General features: G+C 36.0%; 1 protein-coding gene across 5 annotated transcripts in view; it reads left to right on the forward strand.

Annotated features, from left to right (window-relative positions):
• The window catches only part of ATG5 (autophagy related 5), a 122,509-nt gene that overhangs the window by 16,126 nt on the left and 84,758 nt on the right, over positions 1–21,625 (forward strand). For all 5 annotated transcript variants that reach the window (XM_082634005.1, XM_082634004.1, XM_082634006.1 and 2 more), the window contains one exon: positions 8,019–8,097. In XM_082634005.1, coding sequence (XP_082490131.1) covers positions 8,019–8,097 — 79 coding nt within the window. The remainder of the gene's footprint in view (positions 1–8,018; positions 8,098–21,625) is intronic.

Here is a 21,625-nt window from a genome sequence, read left to right on the forward strand (position 1 = left end):
ATTTAGCAATATGCAAGGTGATATCTTGTATTGAGTTATGGGTCACATCACTAACCTTTTTTTTTCTTTTCTTTTCTTTTGTGTAACGTTCATTTTTTAGTCAAAACAGAATACTGAGCTTCATAATCACATTATCAGCCTCATTATGACTCTTCAATAGTTCTAGACCTCTGGCAGCATAGATAAGTCAATGTTTTCTGTTTCTTTTTATTTCTCAGAAGAATTGGAGGTTTTGGAATGGGAAGGTGGCTTAAAAGAAGTATAAGAGGAGCAAGGAACAGGAGAGTAGAGGGAGAGGAAGGAGGGGGAAAGATTGTGGGTGAGTAGCAATAGGATACCTCTGTGTTCTTGACAGTTCTATCTGTGTTATAGATGGATGTTGAAATTGTATTGCTTTTTGTGTATTAGTTATAGATTCCCTTAAGAACTCATGTGACTGACAGTGGGCTTTTCAGTTTTATCATTGTAAAGCATGGGTTCTCAACGAGGGCCCTACTGACATTTTGGACCCAGATAATTCGTTGATGTAGGAGAGCTACTCTGTATGTTGTAGTGTTTTTAGCAGCAGCCCTGGTCTCTATCCACTATTGCCAGTTGCACGCCCTTCAGTTGTGATAGTAAAAATGTTGCTAAATGTCCTGGGGCAGGGGGTACAAAACCACCCCCAACTGAGAAACTCTGGAAAAGATGGGAAACCTCAATTTAGCTTTTATAGTAAATGATTATTAAGTCATCATCTTTCAGCTGCCGCTTTAATTTATCTTGTGTGGTGATTATTTTTGTATTTGCTGTGATTTGTCTTCTATAGGTTTGTATTCTATATATGATATCAGTAAACAACATTTGGACCCATTCCTCCCTGTTACGACAGAGTGATGATTTTTGGTTTCAAGAGACGTGTTCCTACTTTGTCATTATTTATCCCTTCTGAAAGTCTTTTATTAAAGAGTGAAATTATTTTTCCTTTTAGAGAGCTTAGGTGAAAGCAATTGTGTTCACATATCTTCATTTTAGTTTTTGGGGTGTTAGCTTTTTATGCATGATACCACTTTCATAGCTGCGTCTTGCTGTGCACTCATTGTATTTAATGGCTTTTGATACAACTTTTCCTGTAGTGTTGTTAGGTATTCCATATATTTGAGGAATGAATAACTTATCGAGGCATGAATAAAATTTAGGACCTCTGGGCTAAGTTCTGATCTTTCTCTCTTTGCTCCCAACAATAGCAATTTTCTCTTGTGTGATAAGAGTTATCTTCCTGGAAATAGGCTGTCAATATCTACCTGGCATTTAAGCAGTGGGCTTCATAGGATAGGATAATCATTGTAGGGAAGCAGTTACCACTGAAGTTTTGTAGGACTTGGACTTTTGAGACCATAAATGTGTCTTAAGTGTAGAGAAGCATTTATTTCAGTAGGATGATAATATCTGCCTTATACTTGATTCTTTGGAGTTTTAAGTAAATTCAAGTGAGAAAGGAAATCAAACACCAGTTTAGATAATTCATAAAAGAAGGAAGAAAGCATAAATTGATATTCCTTCTCTCTCTGTAACCCTTCCTCCTATTCATATTAATTATTATTACAAATATTTAATCATCTGTGAGATGCTTGAGCAGGTGCTGTGTACCTTAAGCAGTAGCTCGTAAGAGGTGCTAAGTAAATGTTTGTTGAATGAAAAAATGAATCTAAATAAGTCTCTTTTTTTTATTAAGAAAACTGAGGCTCAAATAAATAACTCACTCAAATGAGCAAGTAGGACCATATTTTGAGGGCTCTTTCTACCATACATGCTGATATTCTGTTTCTTAGTTGTTGTTTTCTCTGATTCTGTATGTTCTAATTACTTATGTTAATTTGTCTATATTAGAATAGAAAAGTATTTAAGAACAGTGGTATGCACATAATGAATACTCAATATGTTGTTGATTTGTAGAGAGATGCCAAAGAGGCCTTATCTGATTAGTGCTTTTAAAAATTATATGGGAAGTGGAAAGTGCTGATCTTAATTCAAATTAAGGGTCTCTTTTTAAAGAGTGATTTGAGTTGATTAGTCAGCAGAGGGTGCTCTAACATTGCATTTTAAGGGATAAAGTTTCTTGTTACATTAACTTAAGTGTTCAAAAGTTGTCTTTGTTACTTTTATATTAGGCTTATCTTAAGAGAAAAGTTCTTGGTTCTTCTAAAGAATACTTTGTTAGTATACCCTAATGCTAGTTAGATCTTAGGCCTCCAGGTACAAAATTCAGAAAAAGGTTCTTTGTCAACTGTAAAATAAGTGTCTCTACAAGGATATTATTATTTTGTGTAAATTGACTTATTTTCAGGACTGATTGTTGAAAATGTTGAAACTACCTTTGGAATTAAAAAAAAAAGGCAGCAAATACTGATGTTGATATTAAATGTAGGCATAATACAGTGACCCAGAATTTAATACTGTACCTATGTGATTTCAAAAGTAAATTTTAACAAAGTAATTTTAACATCTTAATTATAAATATTGTGCAGGCTCTTCTCTTATGTCCAGTCATTTTTCTGAGGTTGTGCATTTTTAGAATTTTATAAATTATTCTGTAAACTAGATTTTTTGAAATGTGGTTTACGTAGCATTTTATACATGTAGTATCCCTTTAGTTGGTTATTTCTGTACTTTTTTCATCCATAAGAATAGGCTTAGAAAGCTGAGAAACACAGCACTGGCCTGTAATTGTCTGTGTTTGTACTATAGACAGAGTAACGCAAAATAGATTGTAATCATTAAATTACTTTGGTTTACATTTGAGTTAAACCCTTATTCATTAGAATGTAATCCTGTTTTCAGTGAATCACTAGTTTAGCAAACTTATGAATAGGATGCATTTATTTCAGTGAAATGGAGTGGGACAATAGTTCTCTAGTATATAGGGAAGATGGCTTTCAATACTGATCTTAAAATACTGGTTTGCTATCTAACTGCAGATGTTTAGACTAGAATGAGCACCCTTGGCTGACCTCAAAGCATATCTGTTACTGCCATGCCATGTGCCAGTATGTATATGTATTTTAGCAGTAATGAAAGGGTAAAGAAGAAACAACTTATGCAAAAAAAAAAAAAAAAGAAAGAAAGAAAACGTTAATTCATTAGAAAAGGCTAGAGCAATTTAAGGAAGAGAAAGAAAATGAATAAAATATGAAAGTACACACATCACTAAATATTCTGGTGCAGTTAATTTTTATAGCACGGTAGATTGAACCTTTACCAGTTTGGTCCTCTTCTGGGGTATTCCAGGTTCAAATCCTCACTGCTTCCTTTTCTTTTAAATTTAGGTTAAAATGGCAGGAGTAGCAATGTAACAGCCAAATGGCTACATTACGATTTACTCACAGTTATGGCTTACATGGTTTCTGTGTTATGGGTTAGGAGCCTTATAACAAAACTACATGGAATATCTGTTTAGAGGAATTGTGCAAATTAGTACTTTGAAATCTTTGACATAAATCAGATTATAGTGTAAGAGAAAGTCAGTACTTTTCATTTTTGCTAGTTCTGTTTTTTAGATTTTCTTGCATATTAATAGATTCATCAGAAATAAGCAATCTTGGAACCAGTTAATTCAGGTGGTGTATTTGTTTGGACTTAGTATAATACTTGCATCAAAATCGTTCTGACATAAGCATCTGCATTGATGATCCACGTATGGTCTATATACCTTGACAATAGATAGAAGTGAATAGTTATTTTACTCCTAAATTTTTCTGGCTTAGTTTCATTTCTAAAGATTGTTACAGGATAATTGTTAGCTATTGTATTATTTAGAATGCTCTTATGTTAATATTTTTTATATTTTTAAATCTTAAATATAAGTTTTAGAAATTATCATACTTAAATTTCCATCCTAACCCTTAGTATATCAGGAAAAAGTCATCATCATTTACTATTTGAGACCAATGAACTTTAAAATATATGTGTGTGTGTGTGTGTATATATATATATATATATATATATTTAAGTCACTTTATAAATAACTTAGAGAAGTATAAAGGAATGGCATATAACAACTTTATTATAGAAATTTTAATAAGCATTTAAATATAGAAATTCAGATTTTCACTCCATGTTTTCCTGGTTTCAAAGATATATATATACCAGAAGTGGGCAATGTCCTCAATGCAAGTTACTGCTCATTAATTGTCAAACATTCAAATAGACCTGTATGAGGTTCCAGCTTGTCATTACTTCTGGCTCTTCTTGCGTTTAACGGCAATGCTTTACGAAATTTAAAAAGCCCTAGATTGTGATTTTGTTGTAAAATAATTTCTTTATTACATGAGTAAACATCCTGAATGAGCAGTCCGATTGTTTTTAATTTCTACATCATCTAATTCCTTCCAGTCATCTTTGTGTACAAATCTGGCTTTAATATTTGCCCACTTACTGTCAAGTAAATTGCAGTGTACAAATGGCATTAAAGATGGGAATACTGATACACATCCTTTTAGCAAAATGGAATGGTCTAGGTTCTAGTCATGAAATACTGTATGAAGAAATCCTTTCTTTTGAATGACTAAGTGGATAAGAATGCCATATGTCCTTAGAAATACATTGTTTATGCATTAGTTCTTGAGTTTTATAAAATTCACCTAGGATATCATCATCTAAAGACTCATAGTCTGAGATTTCACTTATATGATCAGTTTACCAGTGTCATTAAAGTCTAAAGTACTGCTGTTTCTTTGCAAAAATCTTTTGATTTATCTAATTATGTAACATCTTCCTCTGTCAATATAGGTGGAAAATAAGACATTTTGAATTTTCAGCTGTATTAATGAGAGATAAAAGCAGACTCCAAAGATGGGGTCTGCATCCTTATTTTATGCTTTTTGGAATATGATATAATGTTTTAGGTGACAAAGTAAGAAAATGGAAGAAGGATGCATTATTATATCTTTCTTCTAGGCATAACATTATTCTTCCAAATTCTTATTATTTTAATCTTTTTTTTAGTTAGGAATAATTGGTAAGTAATGATGAAATAATCCCTAGAATGATGAAATAGCAAAATGTTTCAAGATAGAGGAAAAAAATAAGATCACTAAGATACCACAATATATCTTAGATTTGTAAAAGGGTCCAGTGAATTCATATGGCAGTTACTAGACAGACTAAGTTTTTTTCTTCTTTTTTTTTAAGTGAGTTTTCTCTGTGACTTTTGGAAGACTTTTAAGAAAGAATAAAAGGGGGGACTTCCCTGGTGGTCCAGTGGGTAAGACTTCACCTTCCAGTGCAGGGGGTGCGGGTTTAATCCCTGGTCGGGGAGCTAAGAGCCCACATGCCTCACGACCCAAAAAATAAAACAGAAGCAATATTGTAACAAATTCAGTAAAGACTTTTAAAATGGTCCATATCAAAAAAAATCTTAAAAAAAGAATAAAAGTTATAAAGTATTAATCTTAAAATAGAGCTGCTCAGAAAAGAAGTTCAGAACCTAAAATTGGGCTCATTGGATCTTCATGGTATACCAAGCGTTAACTATTCTGTGGATCTTTTTTTTTTTTTTTCTTTTTGCGGTATGCGGGCCTCTCACTGTTGTGGCCTCTCCCGTTGCGGAGCACAGGCTCCGGACGCGCAGGCCCAGCGGCCATGGCTCACGGGCCCAGCCGCTCCGCGGCATATGGGATCCTCCCAGACCGGGGCACGAACCCGTATCCCCTGCATCGGCAGGCGGACTCTCAACCACTGCGCCACCAGGGAGGCCCTATTCTGTGGATCTTTGATTTATGCATTCAGCAGCTATTAGCTACTTTGTTCAAGATTCTATGCACTTGCGGGCCTTTTTTTTTTTTTTAATATTGAGGGTAAAAAAATAGCTGATTATTATGAGTCTTTTTATGTTTAAGTTGTATTCTAACTCAAATACTTGTTATTTATTTTTAAGGTTGTACTTTATTTTATGTGACTGTATAGATTACTTTAAGATAATATTTGATTTAACTTTAGAATTTGTATATAGTTCCATTTGTGAATGGTGGAGAACGTGTACAACACTTGAATTGCTAGTCATCTTATGGGGTTACTGGTGAATCTATCCAATAGGTCAACTACATAACTTGCTAAAGGGATTCTATAATTATATCTGCAGTGCCACATAGAGTTTGGAAAGCAGTATGCTCTATTAGTTTAAGTACCATATTCATTCTTAACCTAGTTGCACATAACTCAGAGGGACATGAAGACTAAAAAGTCAAATTTGTAAAAGTGCAGGGCATTATGTAGAGCCTGTGCAATTTTAAGAGGTCAGAGAGAAAGATCAGAATTGGATAGAATCTATAACTTGTTTATAGTGCAATATTTTTGTTTTTTTTTAATTAATATTTTTATTTCAGTTTTTAACTGAGACTGGAGTTTTTCCTGGTTAGAGAATTTCCTAAAGGAAGCATTCTGTAATTTAGTTAATTCAAGATTTACTTCATGTTCATTCCTAGTTATGAAGGATTTGTGTTAGATACTGACTTTCGATGAGAGAGAAGTTTGAGGGTTTTTTGTTTTTTTTTTTACACGGGCCTCTCACTGTTGTGGCCTCTCCCGTTGCGGAGCACAGGCTCCGGACACGCAGGCTCAGCAGCCATGGCTCACGGGCCCAGCCGCTCCGTGGCATGTGGGCTCTTCCCGGACCGGGGCACGAACCCACGCCCCCTGCATCAGCAGGCAGACTCAACCACCGCGCCACCAGGGAAGCCCAGCTTGAGGGTTTTATTAAGAGATACAACACATACATGACTAAAACTACTCACTGTTTTATTTTGCTAGCAGGGCATTCATCTTAAATTCATTCTAAATAAATATATGATCTCTAATGACTGATGATTTTTCCACAATTATATTATGTAGATGTAAGCAAACATAAACAGTATTAGCTAATATTTGAATCTTGATCAGGTCATGTATTTGGGTCACTCATTTGGAAGGAAATTAGATGTATTTTCAAAGTTTTCCACTCTTAAATCTAGGAGTAATTCACTAATGTATTATATAGGAAAGAACGGGACTGTACATAAAACCAGACAGTCTTCTTTTTGTCTTTGTTGGGAGGATTATTTATTCTGATTCACTGATTAAGCTGCTTTAGATTCTTTAAAAGGATGTAAAAAATAAGGTTTGTCCACTGAAATCTGCAAGGTTTGTATTATTAACTTGTTTGTTACTAAATAATTTGCTTCACTGTGAGTAATGGTTATATTAGGAAATGTTCTCTCATTTAGGAAGTCCCAAATTTATTATTATTTTTTAAAAAAACTTTAGAATTAGGCTGCAGAAGAATATTCAGAGACTTTGGAAAATGTTCACCTATTGTTATATGAAAAAAGCAGGTTATAGCAGTCTGTAAAGGATAAGCCTAATGTATATTTAGATATGTATGCATAAAGAAAAGACTGGAAATTTATATACTGTAATGTTAATAGTAATAAGTACAGAATAGGTGATTGCATATGCTCTTTTAAGTGCTCTTTTCAGTTCTTAACATTTTCTAAAATTTTAAGATTTTTTTTAACATCTTTATTGGAGTATAATTGCTTTACAATGGTGTGTTAGTTTCTGCTTTATAACAAAGTGAATCAGCTATACATATACATATGTCCCCATATCTCCTCCCTCTTGCGTCTCCCTCCCTCCCACCTTCCCTATCCCACCCCTCTAGAAAAAAACTGGTTGCCCAATATGAATGCTTGGATGATAATTAGATGTGGCAGTACTGTGACATAACAGTGCTCATGGCTGATAAAAGGTGCCTTAGTACAATTTCATTATGTATATTGAGGATTCCCTGGGGAACGGTATGGTTAGGAAAAAAAAAAACACCTGATGCCTAGAAACTATGCCATATTAGCCCAGGCAAGTAACTGTGTAAAACATTGCCTTTCTGTGATTTGTGGTTAAAGTCCCCTGATATTTGATGTTGAAACATGCTGGAAATTTATTTTGGAGTTGTAGTTTAACTTTAAATATTTATTTTATCTTAAAGTATACTCTTTCATTTTTAGGCATTATCCAATTGGTTTGCTCTTTGATCTTCTTGCATCAAGTTCAGCTCTTCCTTGGAACATCACAGTACATTTTAAGGTATAGTTTAAATAGCATTTCCCATTTGTCCCACTTGTGGTACTACTTAGTAAGTAGACTTAGAGTAGAATTTTTTTTAAGTTGTTTATTGCTTTTCCCATGATACTTTTTACTTGCTAAGCTGCCATTAGTGTTTATAAAATGCCTTCCAATTTCTTCTTAACTCTTGATGGAACCATTTAAACATTTAACGTATAAGTGCCTATTCTTTGTTGGAGCTGGATACACTGTGTTTAAAATTTATAATATTTTGGAATATTTATATTCATTAAAAAAAATCTCAAATAGGAAGAACAAAATCCTGAGTGCATGTGGGCATGGGAATGGGGAAGGAGGCAACCTAACACTGAGTAACTCTAAGGCTCTTTTGATGGAATGAAAAGAAGTGTTAGGAGACAGAAATACAAAGACTTGATTTAAGTCTGTTTTGAGAAATATTAATTCCTGTAGTTTTTAAGAGTCCAGGCTAGGTTTATTGTAACCTAATTTTGTCTCATTATTTTATAAAAATCTCATCCCTCTTTCTCACTAAACACCCTGATTCTCCATCCTCCACCCCACGAGCAAGTACCGCTGAAGGATTGAACCCCCTCTATTAGTTGATCACTAGGCAGTGATTCTCAAATGGTGACATATAGTGGGAGGGAGACATGCTAAGAGTTTGAAAAGTCATTTAGGTGTCTGATTTGCTTTCCCATTAGGGTCACTTATTCAAAGTCATTACCCAAAGGCTCACCCAGTCTTCCTAAGTTACTTTCCTTTCCGTTTTACTGAAACTGGATTTGTGGGGCGTTTGCATTTATTTCCCTATTATTTGCACTGATATACTTTGCACAGCACCATGCTACCACAGATGTTAGTTACCATGGAACCATACAGAGTGAGGACATGGTTCTAATATGCATGAGTTTCAGTTACTATGAAGAACAAGGACTGCCTGTATGTATAATAATTTAAATTTAGAATGGTAGGAAGGTAAAACTACTCCAAGCATAATAAGTGTTCCATATTGCCTAACAGGTCTTTCCCATTATGTTGAAAAGCATTTCCAGTAATTGTGTGTGTGTGTAGAATGCACTCTAAAAGACTTTGAAATCTAGGTTAAAATATATCATAGTTACCCACTTATTTATTCATTCAACAAATACTGAGAGCCTGCTGTGTGCCAGCCAGGCACTGTTCTAGGAGCCTGGGATATATGAGTGAATGATACAAAAGATACTCAAACAAATTTTATGGTACCTAGTTGGCATTGCCTGCTAGGCCCTCTGTAATTATTGGTTGAATTAGTTGATGGATTGTAATAATGATAGGAAAGGCTTAGAATTCTTATGATTGGTATAGTGTTATGGTTCTCAGAGTGCTTGATAGACCCAGATCCCTGGGGATTCCTATTTCCATAATAATATTAAGATGCTATTTGCCCTTTCCACTGTGTTTAAATTTGTACTGATCTGCAAAAGCGATGGTGAGCAAAACTTTTGGCAGCTTAGCACAGAGCAAGGCCCTGTACCAAAATGTGCTAGTGGTCGTTGTATTCTTCACCACCACACACTAGGACTGTCCTGGTTGAAGTGGTACAAATTATTAATTATTATTAATCTGGACTCTTAAGTACATGTCTTTTTACATGTGGTGAAATGGGAATACACATAAAGCACTCCTGCTGTGTGCCAAATACGATGGTTGTCTTAAGGAAAAGCATTGTGCCCGTGTTTACTTTGAGAGCTAAATGAGCCACTTTTCTCATGAAACACCATTTTTTATTTGAAAGAGTGACTGACAAACTGTGGTTTATTCACACTTGGGTATTTGTTAGTTTCTTGAAAACAAACAAAGTGACCTCTCATTGCAGAGAAAACAACTGACGGTATTTGTTTCCAATGATAAGATTTGCACTTTTAAGTGAAAATTAGAATTTTGGAAAACATGTATCTGTCACCATGAGCTTGACAGCTTTATTATTCTCAAAGAATTTTCTGATGAGATTGGTGGTCATTTTAACAAATTGATTTTTAAGAAATTTTATATAGTGAAATGTGAAAACATTTGGAGAAGGCCTACCTTAACTCAATAAACAGATACTTTCCAAATGATCACTGCATTATGTTGAGAAATTATGCATGTGTTAAAGATCTGTTCAAAGTGCACGGCTGGCATCAGGAATTTTAATGTAACAGGTCAAAATGTTTATTGATGTGTTTTCAGATTCCACATTAATGTAATAATAAACTAATTGAATTGATGTAGTATCAAAAAAGAATATCTATAAATCTGAAAAGACTCAAAATACTACTTTTTCCAACTACATATTTTTATAAACCTGTATAATTACATACTTTAATCAAAACAACTGCATAGTATTGAATGTGGAAGCAAATAAGATAACTCCATCTGCTTCCCATTAAGCAGACCTTATAAAGATATTTGCAAAACCTGTACAGCAGTGCCGGTCTTCTCCCTAAATTGTTGTTGTTGTCCTGGAAAATATAGTTATTTTTTACAAAAATACAGTTTTTGTGTTGACAGGTAATGGGTTTATTCTTGATATTTTAAAATGAATTGCTCTTTGAGATCCTTAGTAGGTCATACATTGTCTTCCCCGATGGAAAGTTTATTAGAGAAATTAAATAGAAAGGAGAATGTTAGAGGATGTTTTAAATTTGCTCCAACTACCAGCGTGTTTCTGTCAGCTGCTCTTACTCTTTCTGACCCTGGCCTGTGTTGGAGGAAAATTATTGCCCAGATTTCTTTCTCCCTATACTAAGTTCCCTTTATTGAGGGTTATACGACCTGGTTTACCACAAAGGTCGTCCTCAGGTATTTTATTGATAGCTTATACGGACTGATGCAGGCCCACATCCCCTTGTAGTACCTTATGGCTTTTGATTGATTATAATGAAACTGAGTAAGCATTAAATTTGCAGGTAGAAAAGCAATGCTTTTAGATTGAGGAAGCAGGTTTTCTTTAAGTTTCTAGAAAATACTTTCTCGTCAACAGGTTACATTTATCAAGTAACAACTTTCAGTTGATGCATCAGTATTTTATCTTTTATGATTTTGTATTGAGTGTGTCAGATGATGTGTGTGCTTTAACCAGACTGCTTAGAATTTTTATTTTAGAGTTGCTTTCAAAGATACTGATTTTAATTAGATTTTGTGCAACACTGAAGTCTCCAAGAGATGCCCCCACCTCCATCATACACATTTGGGTCAGTTCATAGTTCACACTGAATTCTTGGGGAGAAAACCTGTTAAAAATTTTTCGGAAGGACATATTTTTTCTAATTTTTAACTGACTTTGATGCTTGTCATTTGAATAGATTCATAATGTTTATAGTAAGTGAATTTTAATGTCTAGAACAGTGCTTTTCAAAATTCAACGAACATACAAATCACATATGTGTCTTGTTAAAGTGCAGATTTTGATTCTGATTCCATAGGTTTGCGTTGAGGGCAGAGGTTCTGCATTTTTAACAGGTTTGCAGTGCTGTTGATCCACCAGACCATGGGCTGAATAACAAGAGTTTAGAAAACAATGCAGATTTAAAAGTTAGTGTTGGACTTCCCTGGTGGCGCAGTGGTTGAGAATCTGCCTGCCAATGCAGGGGATACGGGTTCGAGCCCAGGTCCAGGAAGATCCCACATGCCGTGGAGCAGCTAAGCCTGTGCACCACGACTATTGAGCCTGCACTCTAGAGTCCACAAGCCACAACTACTGAAGCCTGCGTGCCTAGAGCCTGTGCTCCACAACTACTGAAGCCTGCGTGCCTAGAGCCTGTGCTCCACAACAAGAGAAGCCACCGCAATGAGAAGCCCATGCACCAGAACGAAGAGTAGGCCCTGCTCGCCGCAACTAGAGAAAAGTCTGTGTGCAGCAACAAAGACCCAACGCAGCCATAAATAAATAAATATATTTTTTTAAAAAAGTTAGTGTTGTTTACAAAACCAAAAGGTTGTAAAGGATGATTCAGAAAATTGTTTTTGTAGGAATTTTTATATTATTTTTTGAATTCTGAGAGAGAAATATAATGCAATTGTAAAGTGTTAACTACTTTAAAACATGTAGATTTACTTTGCTTTCTTTTTCTGTTTACCAAAACAGGAATGAAAAAGGTATCTTCTTCATGGTTTTCTTAATTAACTTCAAGGACATTTTTGATTCCTAAATCTGATTAGCCTCCTGAGAAAATTATTTTATTTCTCTTTCCTCAGCTTTTATGTTAAAAAATTCAAGCCTGTATTAGAAAGATTGAGAGTCGAACACCCACATACCTTTCACCTGGATTTGCCAATTGTTATTTTGCTACCTTTGCTTTATTTCTCTCTGGTTTTTTCTTTGATATTTCATTATTCCTATAGGCATTTTGCTTGCAAAGCTGCATTATAATCAAAAGGTTGCTCACAGGGTGTGCAGTTTTTAAAGAGGGAAGTTAGTAGTGTGACTCAGAAATTTAGTAACATCAGATGAAGAGAGTGGGCTCTTTAAAATGCTCAGGTCTATTGCATATCTATCCTAAAAAAAAATTAATGGAGTAAAAAAAACCCAACAATAATTCGGTGTTTTTCTTTTTCTCTTAATAAAATGGTGCTAAACTGATTTATTTAGGTTTTGAAAAGAATAGAAATTTAAATTTTAATCTTGACAGTGATTATTAGGGGTCAGAGCTCACATTTGCTAGGCAAAATTGGGTCAGCATTAAGGTAGGTGTTTCTGTGTAAAACACTGCTGAATGATTGTGACCAGACAAACTTAGGTTTTTGGATCAAGGCACTCTATCTTTTCTAAGGTGCATGGGAAGGCACTACCACTGGTCCTGACTATACTTGTAGGACTGACCACACCCTTTTTCTGATGGACAAGTTTTCTTACTAGGCCAAGAGCCACTGTGTCTCTCTCTAAGGTAATTTACCATGTCCCTGCTCCTTCCACCGTGTGTTGATGACATAGATCTGAGGTAGCTTTCCTTGTTCTTAAGTGCACTTCATGGTCTCTCCTATGCTTCTGCTGCCTGTACTTCCCAGCTCTATATATTGGTGGCTGTCTTGAAGTATTTTATCAATAGTGTATTATATTATCTGTCTATCACGGTGGGACAGGTCACCAGAAATGTAGCAGCTTAAAACAGCACACATTTATTATCGCATAGTTTCTGTGGGTCAGGCTTACCTGGATCCTCAGCTTAGTGTCTCACAAGGCTGTAGTCAAGGTTTTGACTGGCCTGTATTCTTGCCTCGAGACTTGAGAATCTGCTTCCAAGTTCACTCAGGTTGCTGGCAGAGTTCATTTCTTTGTGATTGTGGGACTAAGGGATATATCTTCTTGTTGACTGTTAGCTAGAGGCTGTACTCAGCACCTACAGGCTGCTTGAAGTTCCTTGCCATGTGGATTTTCCCAGCATGGTAGCTTACTTCACTGAGTCAACAAAAAGAGCCTCTAGAGCTAGTCTGTTAGCAAGACCAGAGTTATATAACATGACATGACTTAATCACAGGAGTAGTAGCCCATAATCTCTGCCACATTTTTTTTTAAATTTTTAATTTATTTTTGGCTGCTTTGGGTCTTTGTTGTTGCGTGTGGGCTTTCTCTAGTTACGGCGAGCGGGGGCTACTCTTTGTTGTGGTGCGTGGGCTTCTCATTGCGGTGGCTTCTCTTGTTGTGGAGCACGGGCTGTAGGCATGCAGGCTTCAGTAGCTGCAGCATGTGGGCTCAGTAGCTGCGGCGCACAGGCTCTAGAGCGCAGGCTCAGTAGTTGTGGCGCACGGGCTTAGTTTCTCCACGGCATGTGGAATCTTCCCGGACCAAGGATTGAACCCCTGTCCCCTGTACTGGCAGGCGGATTCTTAACCGCTGTGCCACCAGGGAAGTCCCTTTGCCATATTCTTTTGATTAATGCAGATCACAGGTCCTACCTACACTCCAGGGGAAGGGATTACAGAAAGGTGTGGACACCAAGAGGTTGAGATCACAGAGGGTCACACATACTTAAAACTTTATGAAATAAGGTTTGTTTAGTCATTAAATTTTGTATCAAATATTTATTGGAGTTAACATCTGCTTTCATCTCTGACAGAGTAAGTGGATTGTATTTTTCCTCTAGTCATAAGCAGCTATAAAGCCAGACAAAGTATATGAAGTAGAGCTGTTTTCAGGCACTGGATGTAGAGAGAAAGAGAACAAACTAGGTGAGCCCCACATTTAGCCCATCTCTGTGCTTCAGGATAATTGGCTAACTACGTCATGGGGAGTGGAACTCAAGCAGAGCAAGGAAGTTCTACTGAACTGAGGGTGCAGAGATGGGAGTTCTGGGCTGCTGAAGCAGCTGGAACTTGTTAGACAGGTTGTTGAAGAAGAGGGTACGTACAGAAGTATGAGTTCCCCAAGAGTGCTTGGCTGAGGGTTGGGCTGCACACATGTAGGTGATGTTCCTTAAGGCCTAGTAGAGAGTGCATGTTGGGGGTTAAAAGTGGGAGAAATATCATAATACCTGGAGATGTTGGATTTCAAGAGTGGAGAAAGACCTAGTTAATATACCGGATATTAATCTTAGATTTCTGAAAGGCTGTGCTTTTGGAAAGGCTTGGCAAGTTATGGCCTGTGTGCCAAATCTGGCCCACTGACTGTTTTTATATGTCCTATGATCTCAGGATGGTTTTTATATTTGTTAGTGGCTGAAAAGAAATTAAAAGAAGAATAATATTTTGTGACATGTGAAAATGATGTGGAATATAAATTCTAGTGACCGTAAATAATGGATGGATGCAGCCAGCCATGTTAATTCATTTACATACTGCTTTTGGACTACAACAGCAGAGTTGAGTGCTTGCTATAGACATTGTATGGCCCATAAATAATACATTTACCATCTTGCTCTTTAAAGACAAAGTTTAACTCCTCTTACAGAGTAAGGATTGCTCTGGATCTGCCCTGATAAAGCCTAAAATTAAGCCTTTTTAAGATCAAGGAGACGCTCCAGGCAGAACAAACTCAACAAGAAAGACAGTATAATCTAGAATCCTTACACCATATTCACAATGTTTAGCATACAATCGTCTATTACTAGACATGCAAATAAGCAGGGAAACTTGAACCATATCAAGGGGAAAAATGCTGTCAGTAGACATTGACCCTGAGATAACCCACATTTAGAATTAGCAAAAAATGAATTAAAGCAACTATTAAAAACTCAGTGACTTAAGATAACAAAATTGCAGAACTGAAAAGAACAGTATCTGAAATTAAAAGTTCACTGATGGACTTAACAGTGAATTGGAGATGGCATAAGAAAGCTGCTGTGAACTTGACAGATCCATAGAAATTATCCAATGTAAAGAACTGAGAGAAGAAAATTAGAGGGAGGTGGGGACAGAGTCCCAATGACTTCTAGGATAATATCAAGCAGTCTAACATACATGTAATTGGAGTCCTAGAAGGAAAGGAAGGAGGGCATGGGTCAGAAAGAAAATTTTAAGAAATATGATTTGACTCACATTTCCTGGTTTCAAAGCAACAGTAAACACAACTACATGGTACCAGCAACTAAAGTACAAGCAACGAAAGAAAAAAATAGATAAATTGGACTTCATCAAAATGAAATACTTTCTGTGCTTCAAAGGAAGTGAAAAGACAACCCACAGAATAGGAGAAAATATTTGCAAAATTATATATTTAATATGGTCTGGTGTCCCGAATATATAAAGAACTGTTAGAATTTAGTAATAAAAAGGTAAATAACCCAATTAAAAATGGAAAAAGGATTTGAGTAGACATTTCTCCGAAGAAGATATATAAATGGCCAGTAAGCCTATGAAAAGAAACCAAGCATAATTATTTAGAGTTGCCAAGACATGGAGAAAACCTCAGTGTCCATCAACAGATGAATGGATAAGGAAGATGTGGTATATATATACAATGGGATACTACTCAGCCATAAAAAAGAATGAAATTTTGCCATTTGCAGCGACATGGATAGACTTGGAGGGCATTATGCTAAGTGAAATAGGTCAGAGAAAGATAAATACTGTATGATGTCACTTACGTGTGGAATCTAAAAAATAGGATAAACTAGTGAATATGACATAAAAGAAGGAGATTCACAGATATAGAGAACAAACTAGTGGTTACCAGTGTTGGGGGAGAGGAGACATAGAGGTGGGGGAAGTGGGAGGTACAAACTCTTGGGTGTTAGATAGGCTCAAGGATGTACTGTGCAACATGGGGAATATAGCCAGTATTTTGTAATAACTGTAAATGGAAAGTAACCTTTAAAAATTGTATAAAAATAAAAAATGAAAAAAACCCACAAAACCTCAGCATAATTAGTCATTAGGGAACTGCAAAGAAATACCTCAGTGAGTTACCCCTTCATGCCCACTAAAATAGCTATAATCAAAATGTTGGACAATAACAGGTGTTGGAGAGAGTGGGCTAATCGGTACTTTTCATATGTTACATGTTACTGTTGTGAATGTAGAATGCTGCAGCTGCTTTGGAGAACAATCTGGCAATTCCCTCAAATGCCATATGACCCACCAACTCCATTCATAGTTACATACACAAGGGAATTGAAAACATATGTCTACCCATCAACTTGTACATGGTTGTTCATAGCAGCTTTAGTCATAAGAACCAAGAAGTGGAGGCAATCCAGATGCTTATCAACTGATGAATGGATATACAAAATGTATATCCATACAATGGAATATAGTTTGGCCATGAAAAGGAACAGAGTACTGTTATGTGCTATAGCACAGATGAACCTTGAAACATCATACCGAGCCTGAGCCAAAGGAGGCAGACTCAAAAGGCTGCACTTTATATGATTCATTATATGAAATGTCCAAAATACGCAAATCCATAGAGACAGAAAGTTGAATACTGGTTTTCAAGAGCTGGAGGGAGGACAGAATGGGGAGTGACTGCTTACAGATATGAGGTTGGTTTCTTGAGCGTTGAAAATATTATGTAATTAGATAGCAGTAATGGTTGTACAGCTTGTGAATAGAGTTGTCCCTGGGTGTCTGTGGGGGGTTGGTTCCATGACCCCCCTCCCCATAACAAAATCCGCTGGATGCTGAAGTCCCTTATATAAAATGGTGTAGTACAGTCAACCCTCTGTATCCACAAGTTCTGCATCCACAGATAAAACCAACTACATTTTGATCCGTGGTTGGTTGAATACATGGATGAAGAAGCTGCAGGTATGGAGGGCAACTGCATACTGAAAACTACTGAGTTGTAGTCTTTAAAATGGTCAACTTTAAGTGAATTGTATATGAACTATATCTCAATTTTTTTTAAAGAAATAATGATGAATAATTTTGCAAATTTGGGGGAGAACACAGTCTGTGTGTTAAAGAAGGTCAGCAAATCTAAAGCAAGTAACTATATAGAAGACCACATCCAAGCACATCGTAAACTGCTGAAAACCAGTTATAAACAGAAAATCTTGAAAGCAGCCACCAAAAAAATGACACAAGAGAACAGTAGGTTAATGATGGGTGACTTCTCATCAAATAGTGAAGAACAGAAAAAATGGAATGATGTCTTAAAGCACTGGAAGAAGCTACAGGCAGGAATGAAGAACACTAGAAATGGTAAATAAGTGATAAATAGAAAAAATTACCTCTTTTAACTTCTTTAAAAGAGAAATGACAGTTTAAGGCAAGAATAATTTAATTTTAAGGAAGGGTTAATAATGTCTGTAAGTAAAATATGTGGCCGCACTTATCTAAAGGATGAGGCCACTAAATCTTCAATTAGCTATGGGTCAAAGAAGAAACCACAAGGGAAATTTTTAAAATATTTCAAACTGAATGATAATGGAAACACAACATATTAAAGTTTGTGGGAGTCATCCTAAGCAGTGCTTAGAGGGAATTAAAAACTTTCTATAGTAGGAAAACATAATTTCTGATACCAGGAATGAAAAAATGGGATATTTCTACAGATCCTATAAACATTACTAGGATAGTAAGAAATATCGTGAACAACTTTATGCCAGAAAATTTGACAAATGGACAAATTCAATGAAAAGAAGAGGTAGCAGATATGAATAGCCCCTGAATATATGTAGAAGTTAGATTTGTAATTAAAAAAAAAACCCTCACAAAGTAAAATTCCTTGCCTAGTTTCATGATTGGTGAATTCTATCAAACGTTTAAGGAATAAATAATGTCAATCTGTAGGCTTTTTCCAGAAATAGAAGGGGAGGGAATATTTCCCAATTTGTTTTACAGGCCAGAATAACTCTGATACCAAAACCTATTAAAGATATTTAAGGAAAATTGCAGACCAGTATTTCTAATGAACTTAGGTGCAGACACTCTCAAGAAAATACAAGCAAATCGAATGTAGCAACATATAAAAAGGACAATACACCATGACCATGTTGAGATTGTCCCACAAATACAAGGGTGACTCAACTTCATTATCAATGAATCGATTTAATTCATTTCAGCATATTAGCAGAAAAAAGAGAAATCATGATTTGATGAATAGATGCAAAAAAAGCTTTTGACAAAACTCAGTACCCGTTTTTCATCAAAACTCTTAGCAAGCTTAGGAATAGAAGGGAATTGTCTCAATTTGACAAAGACTAAATATGAGAAGCCTACAGCTGAAATCATGCTAAATGGTGGTTTACTGAATGTTTCACCCTAAGATCAGGAAAAAGGCAAGAGTGTCTGCTTTCACCACTTCTACATAGTTTTGCTCTACTGCAAGATACATATTCCTAAAAAGTACTGTGTTGTTAAAAATCAGAGGAAACCCCAAAACTTCATTAATGACAAATGAAAAAGATAGGAACCTAATAAAAGCACAATTTTACGTATGTTAAATGGTTAAGGAATACATAAGTACTACAATGAATATGGCACTCTGTTGAAAAAGACTGGAAATTTGCTTGTTGAAATGAGCATTGGAAAGGATTGCAGCTTGTTAGGTATTGTGAAGTGATAGGAGGAAGGTTATCTGAAATCAGACAAAATTGTAACATAGGATGTGGATGAGTGTAGCTTATAGTATGATTTGAAGTAGTGGATCCATTTCTGAGGTGTGTGTGTGTGTTTTGTGTGTTCTGATGTGGTTTGGTTTAGCTGGGTGCATTTTTTGTCTTCACCTACTATTGTGGACAATGTTTACAAAAGTAAACATGAAATTTACATCGTTCAAATTGTTCCCTAACATATCATTCACTTTGGAACACATCCAAAAGATCTAAACAGACATATATATGCACACACACATATATATGTGTATATATATGAACAGATATATAATATATGTATGCTATGTATATGTATGTTCATATGGGAATAACCAATTAGCACATGAAAAGGTGCTCACCATCATCAGTCATCAGGGAAATGTGTATTAAAAACCAAAATGAGATGTTGCTTCACACTCAGTAGAATAACTGAAATTAAAAATACAGTACCGAGAAAAAAGGAATTCCCTGGTGGTCCAGTGGTTAGGACTTGGCACTTTCACTGCCCTGGGACGGGTTCAATCTCTGGTCAGGGAACTAAGATCCCGCAAGCCACACAGTGTGGCCAAAAAAAAAAAATTCTGACAGTACTAAGTTTGAGGAATGTAGTAACCAGAACTCTCTTACATTGCTGGAGGGAGTGTAAAATTGTACTTTCATCTTGGAAAATAGTTTGGCAGTTTTTAAATAAAGTTAGACATAAACTTTCTTTATGACAACATTTCTATTTCAAGGTATATACTCAAGAAATATGAAAACATGTTCTCAGAAGACTTGTACACTAATGTTCATAGCAACTTTCTTAATAATAGTCAAAATTTGCATATAATCTTAATGTCTACTAACAGGGTTTTGGATTAACAGATGATGGTATATCCATTCAATTGTACACTATGCAATAAAAAGAAACTAACTATGGGTACATGCAGTAACAAACATGAATCTCAAAAGCATGCTAAGTGAAAGATGCTAGAGTACACAGTACTGCACATTGTATGATTCTTTTGATTTGTGATTATATTATAGGCAAACCTAATCTCTGGTGATACAAATCAGATCAGTGGTAGCTGAGGTTCAGAATGGGGGAACTGATTACACAGGGCACCAAGGAACGTTTTAGAAGGTGATGGTAATGTTCTGTATCTTGTTTGGGCTGACAGTTCCGCAGTATCAAAATTCATCTAACTGTACGCGTAAAATTTCTTCATTTGGCTGTATGTGAAATCATATCTCAATAAAGTTACTTATTTTTAAAAGTTTATTGGGATGACACAGACTTGAGAACAGTCTTGGTCTCTGTCTTGTGGAGCTTTAAGAGTATGGTGACATAAGAATATAAATGATATTATAGAGTTAAGTATAAGGACTTTGTGAACATGACCTAGACTTGGGGAGTGAGGGAAATTTCCTGAAGGAAGTAATATCAAAACTGAATCTGGGGCCTCCCTGGTGGCGCAGTGGTTGAGAGTCCGCCTGCCGATGCAGGGGATACGGGTTCGTGCCCCGGTCTGGGAGGATCCCATATGCCGCGGAGCGGCTGGGCCCGTGAGCCATGGCCGCTGGGCCTGCGCATCCGGAGCCTGTGCTCCGCAACGGGAGAGGCCACAACAGTGAGAGGCCCGCATACCGCAAAAAGAAAAAAAAAAAAAAAACTGAATCTGAATTTTGAGGAGGATTTTTTTGGGGGGTAGGCATGTAGGTGGTTGAGAGATAGGCAAGGAGAGTGTGCCAGGCAGAAGAAATAGTTTGTGTAAAGGAACAGAAAAGAGAGTATGGCTGAAAGAATGTCTGAACAGATGACATATTCAGGATCGTTGGAGCAGAGAGACTGTATGTGGGAGAGAAGGGAAAGAGAATGGAGTATGTGAAATGCGAGTAAGACATTATGCTGGAGAGGTTAGCAGAGAGAGAAATCATTCGAATGTTGAAAGCATTAGAAGTTTGATTTTATCCTAAAAGTAGAGCGGAGCAGCTGAGTGAGAAGATCAGATTTGCATTTTAGAAAGATCACCATGACTCCAAATGTGAAAAATGAATTAAAGAGGGTAAGGTTTTGGGCATGGGATCCAGTCACGAGGTTTTTCAGAAATTTCACATAGTTGTTAATTTGTACTAGGAAAGTGGCATTGGGAATGTTGAAAGTGAATGGATTCAGATCTATTTAGGATGTAGATTCAACAGAACTTGATTGGATGTGGGAGATGGGGAGAAGGAGGAATCAGCAGTATATGGGAAATGTTTTTTTGTTTTGCTCTATTGTCATAATAGAGCTTGTAATATTATTATTAATAGACTGAAAAGGCTTTTTTTCCCAGTAACTTTGTAAGTAGTTTCAGTGTTTCGTTTAGTGTTATTTGGTTATCTCTAATGCGTCTGGACATACTGCAGACTGCCTGGATTAATATTTTAATTAAAGGACACAGGTAATAATATATAAGTAAATGGAACCTTTCAGGAAAAAACTGAAATTAGATCTAGTTTATTAGGATTCTGACTTGGAAGATTAATGAAAGCAAGTAAACATGGTGTTAAAGTCG

Source organism: Mesoplodon mirus, assembly GCF_964341445.2.
Source record: "Mesoplodon mirus genome assembly, chromosome: 10".
In the NCBI taxonomy this organism is placed as follows: Eukaryota; Metazoa; Chordata; class Mammalia; order Artiodactyla; family Ziphiidae; genus Mesoplodon; species Mesoplodon mirus.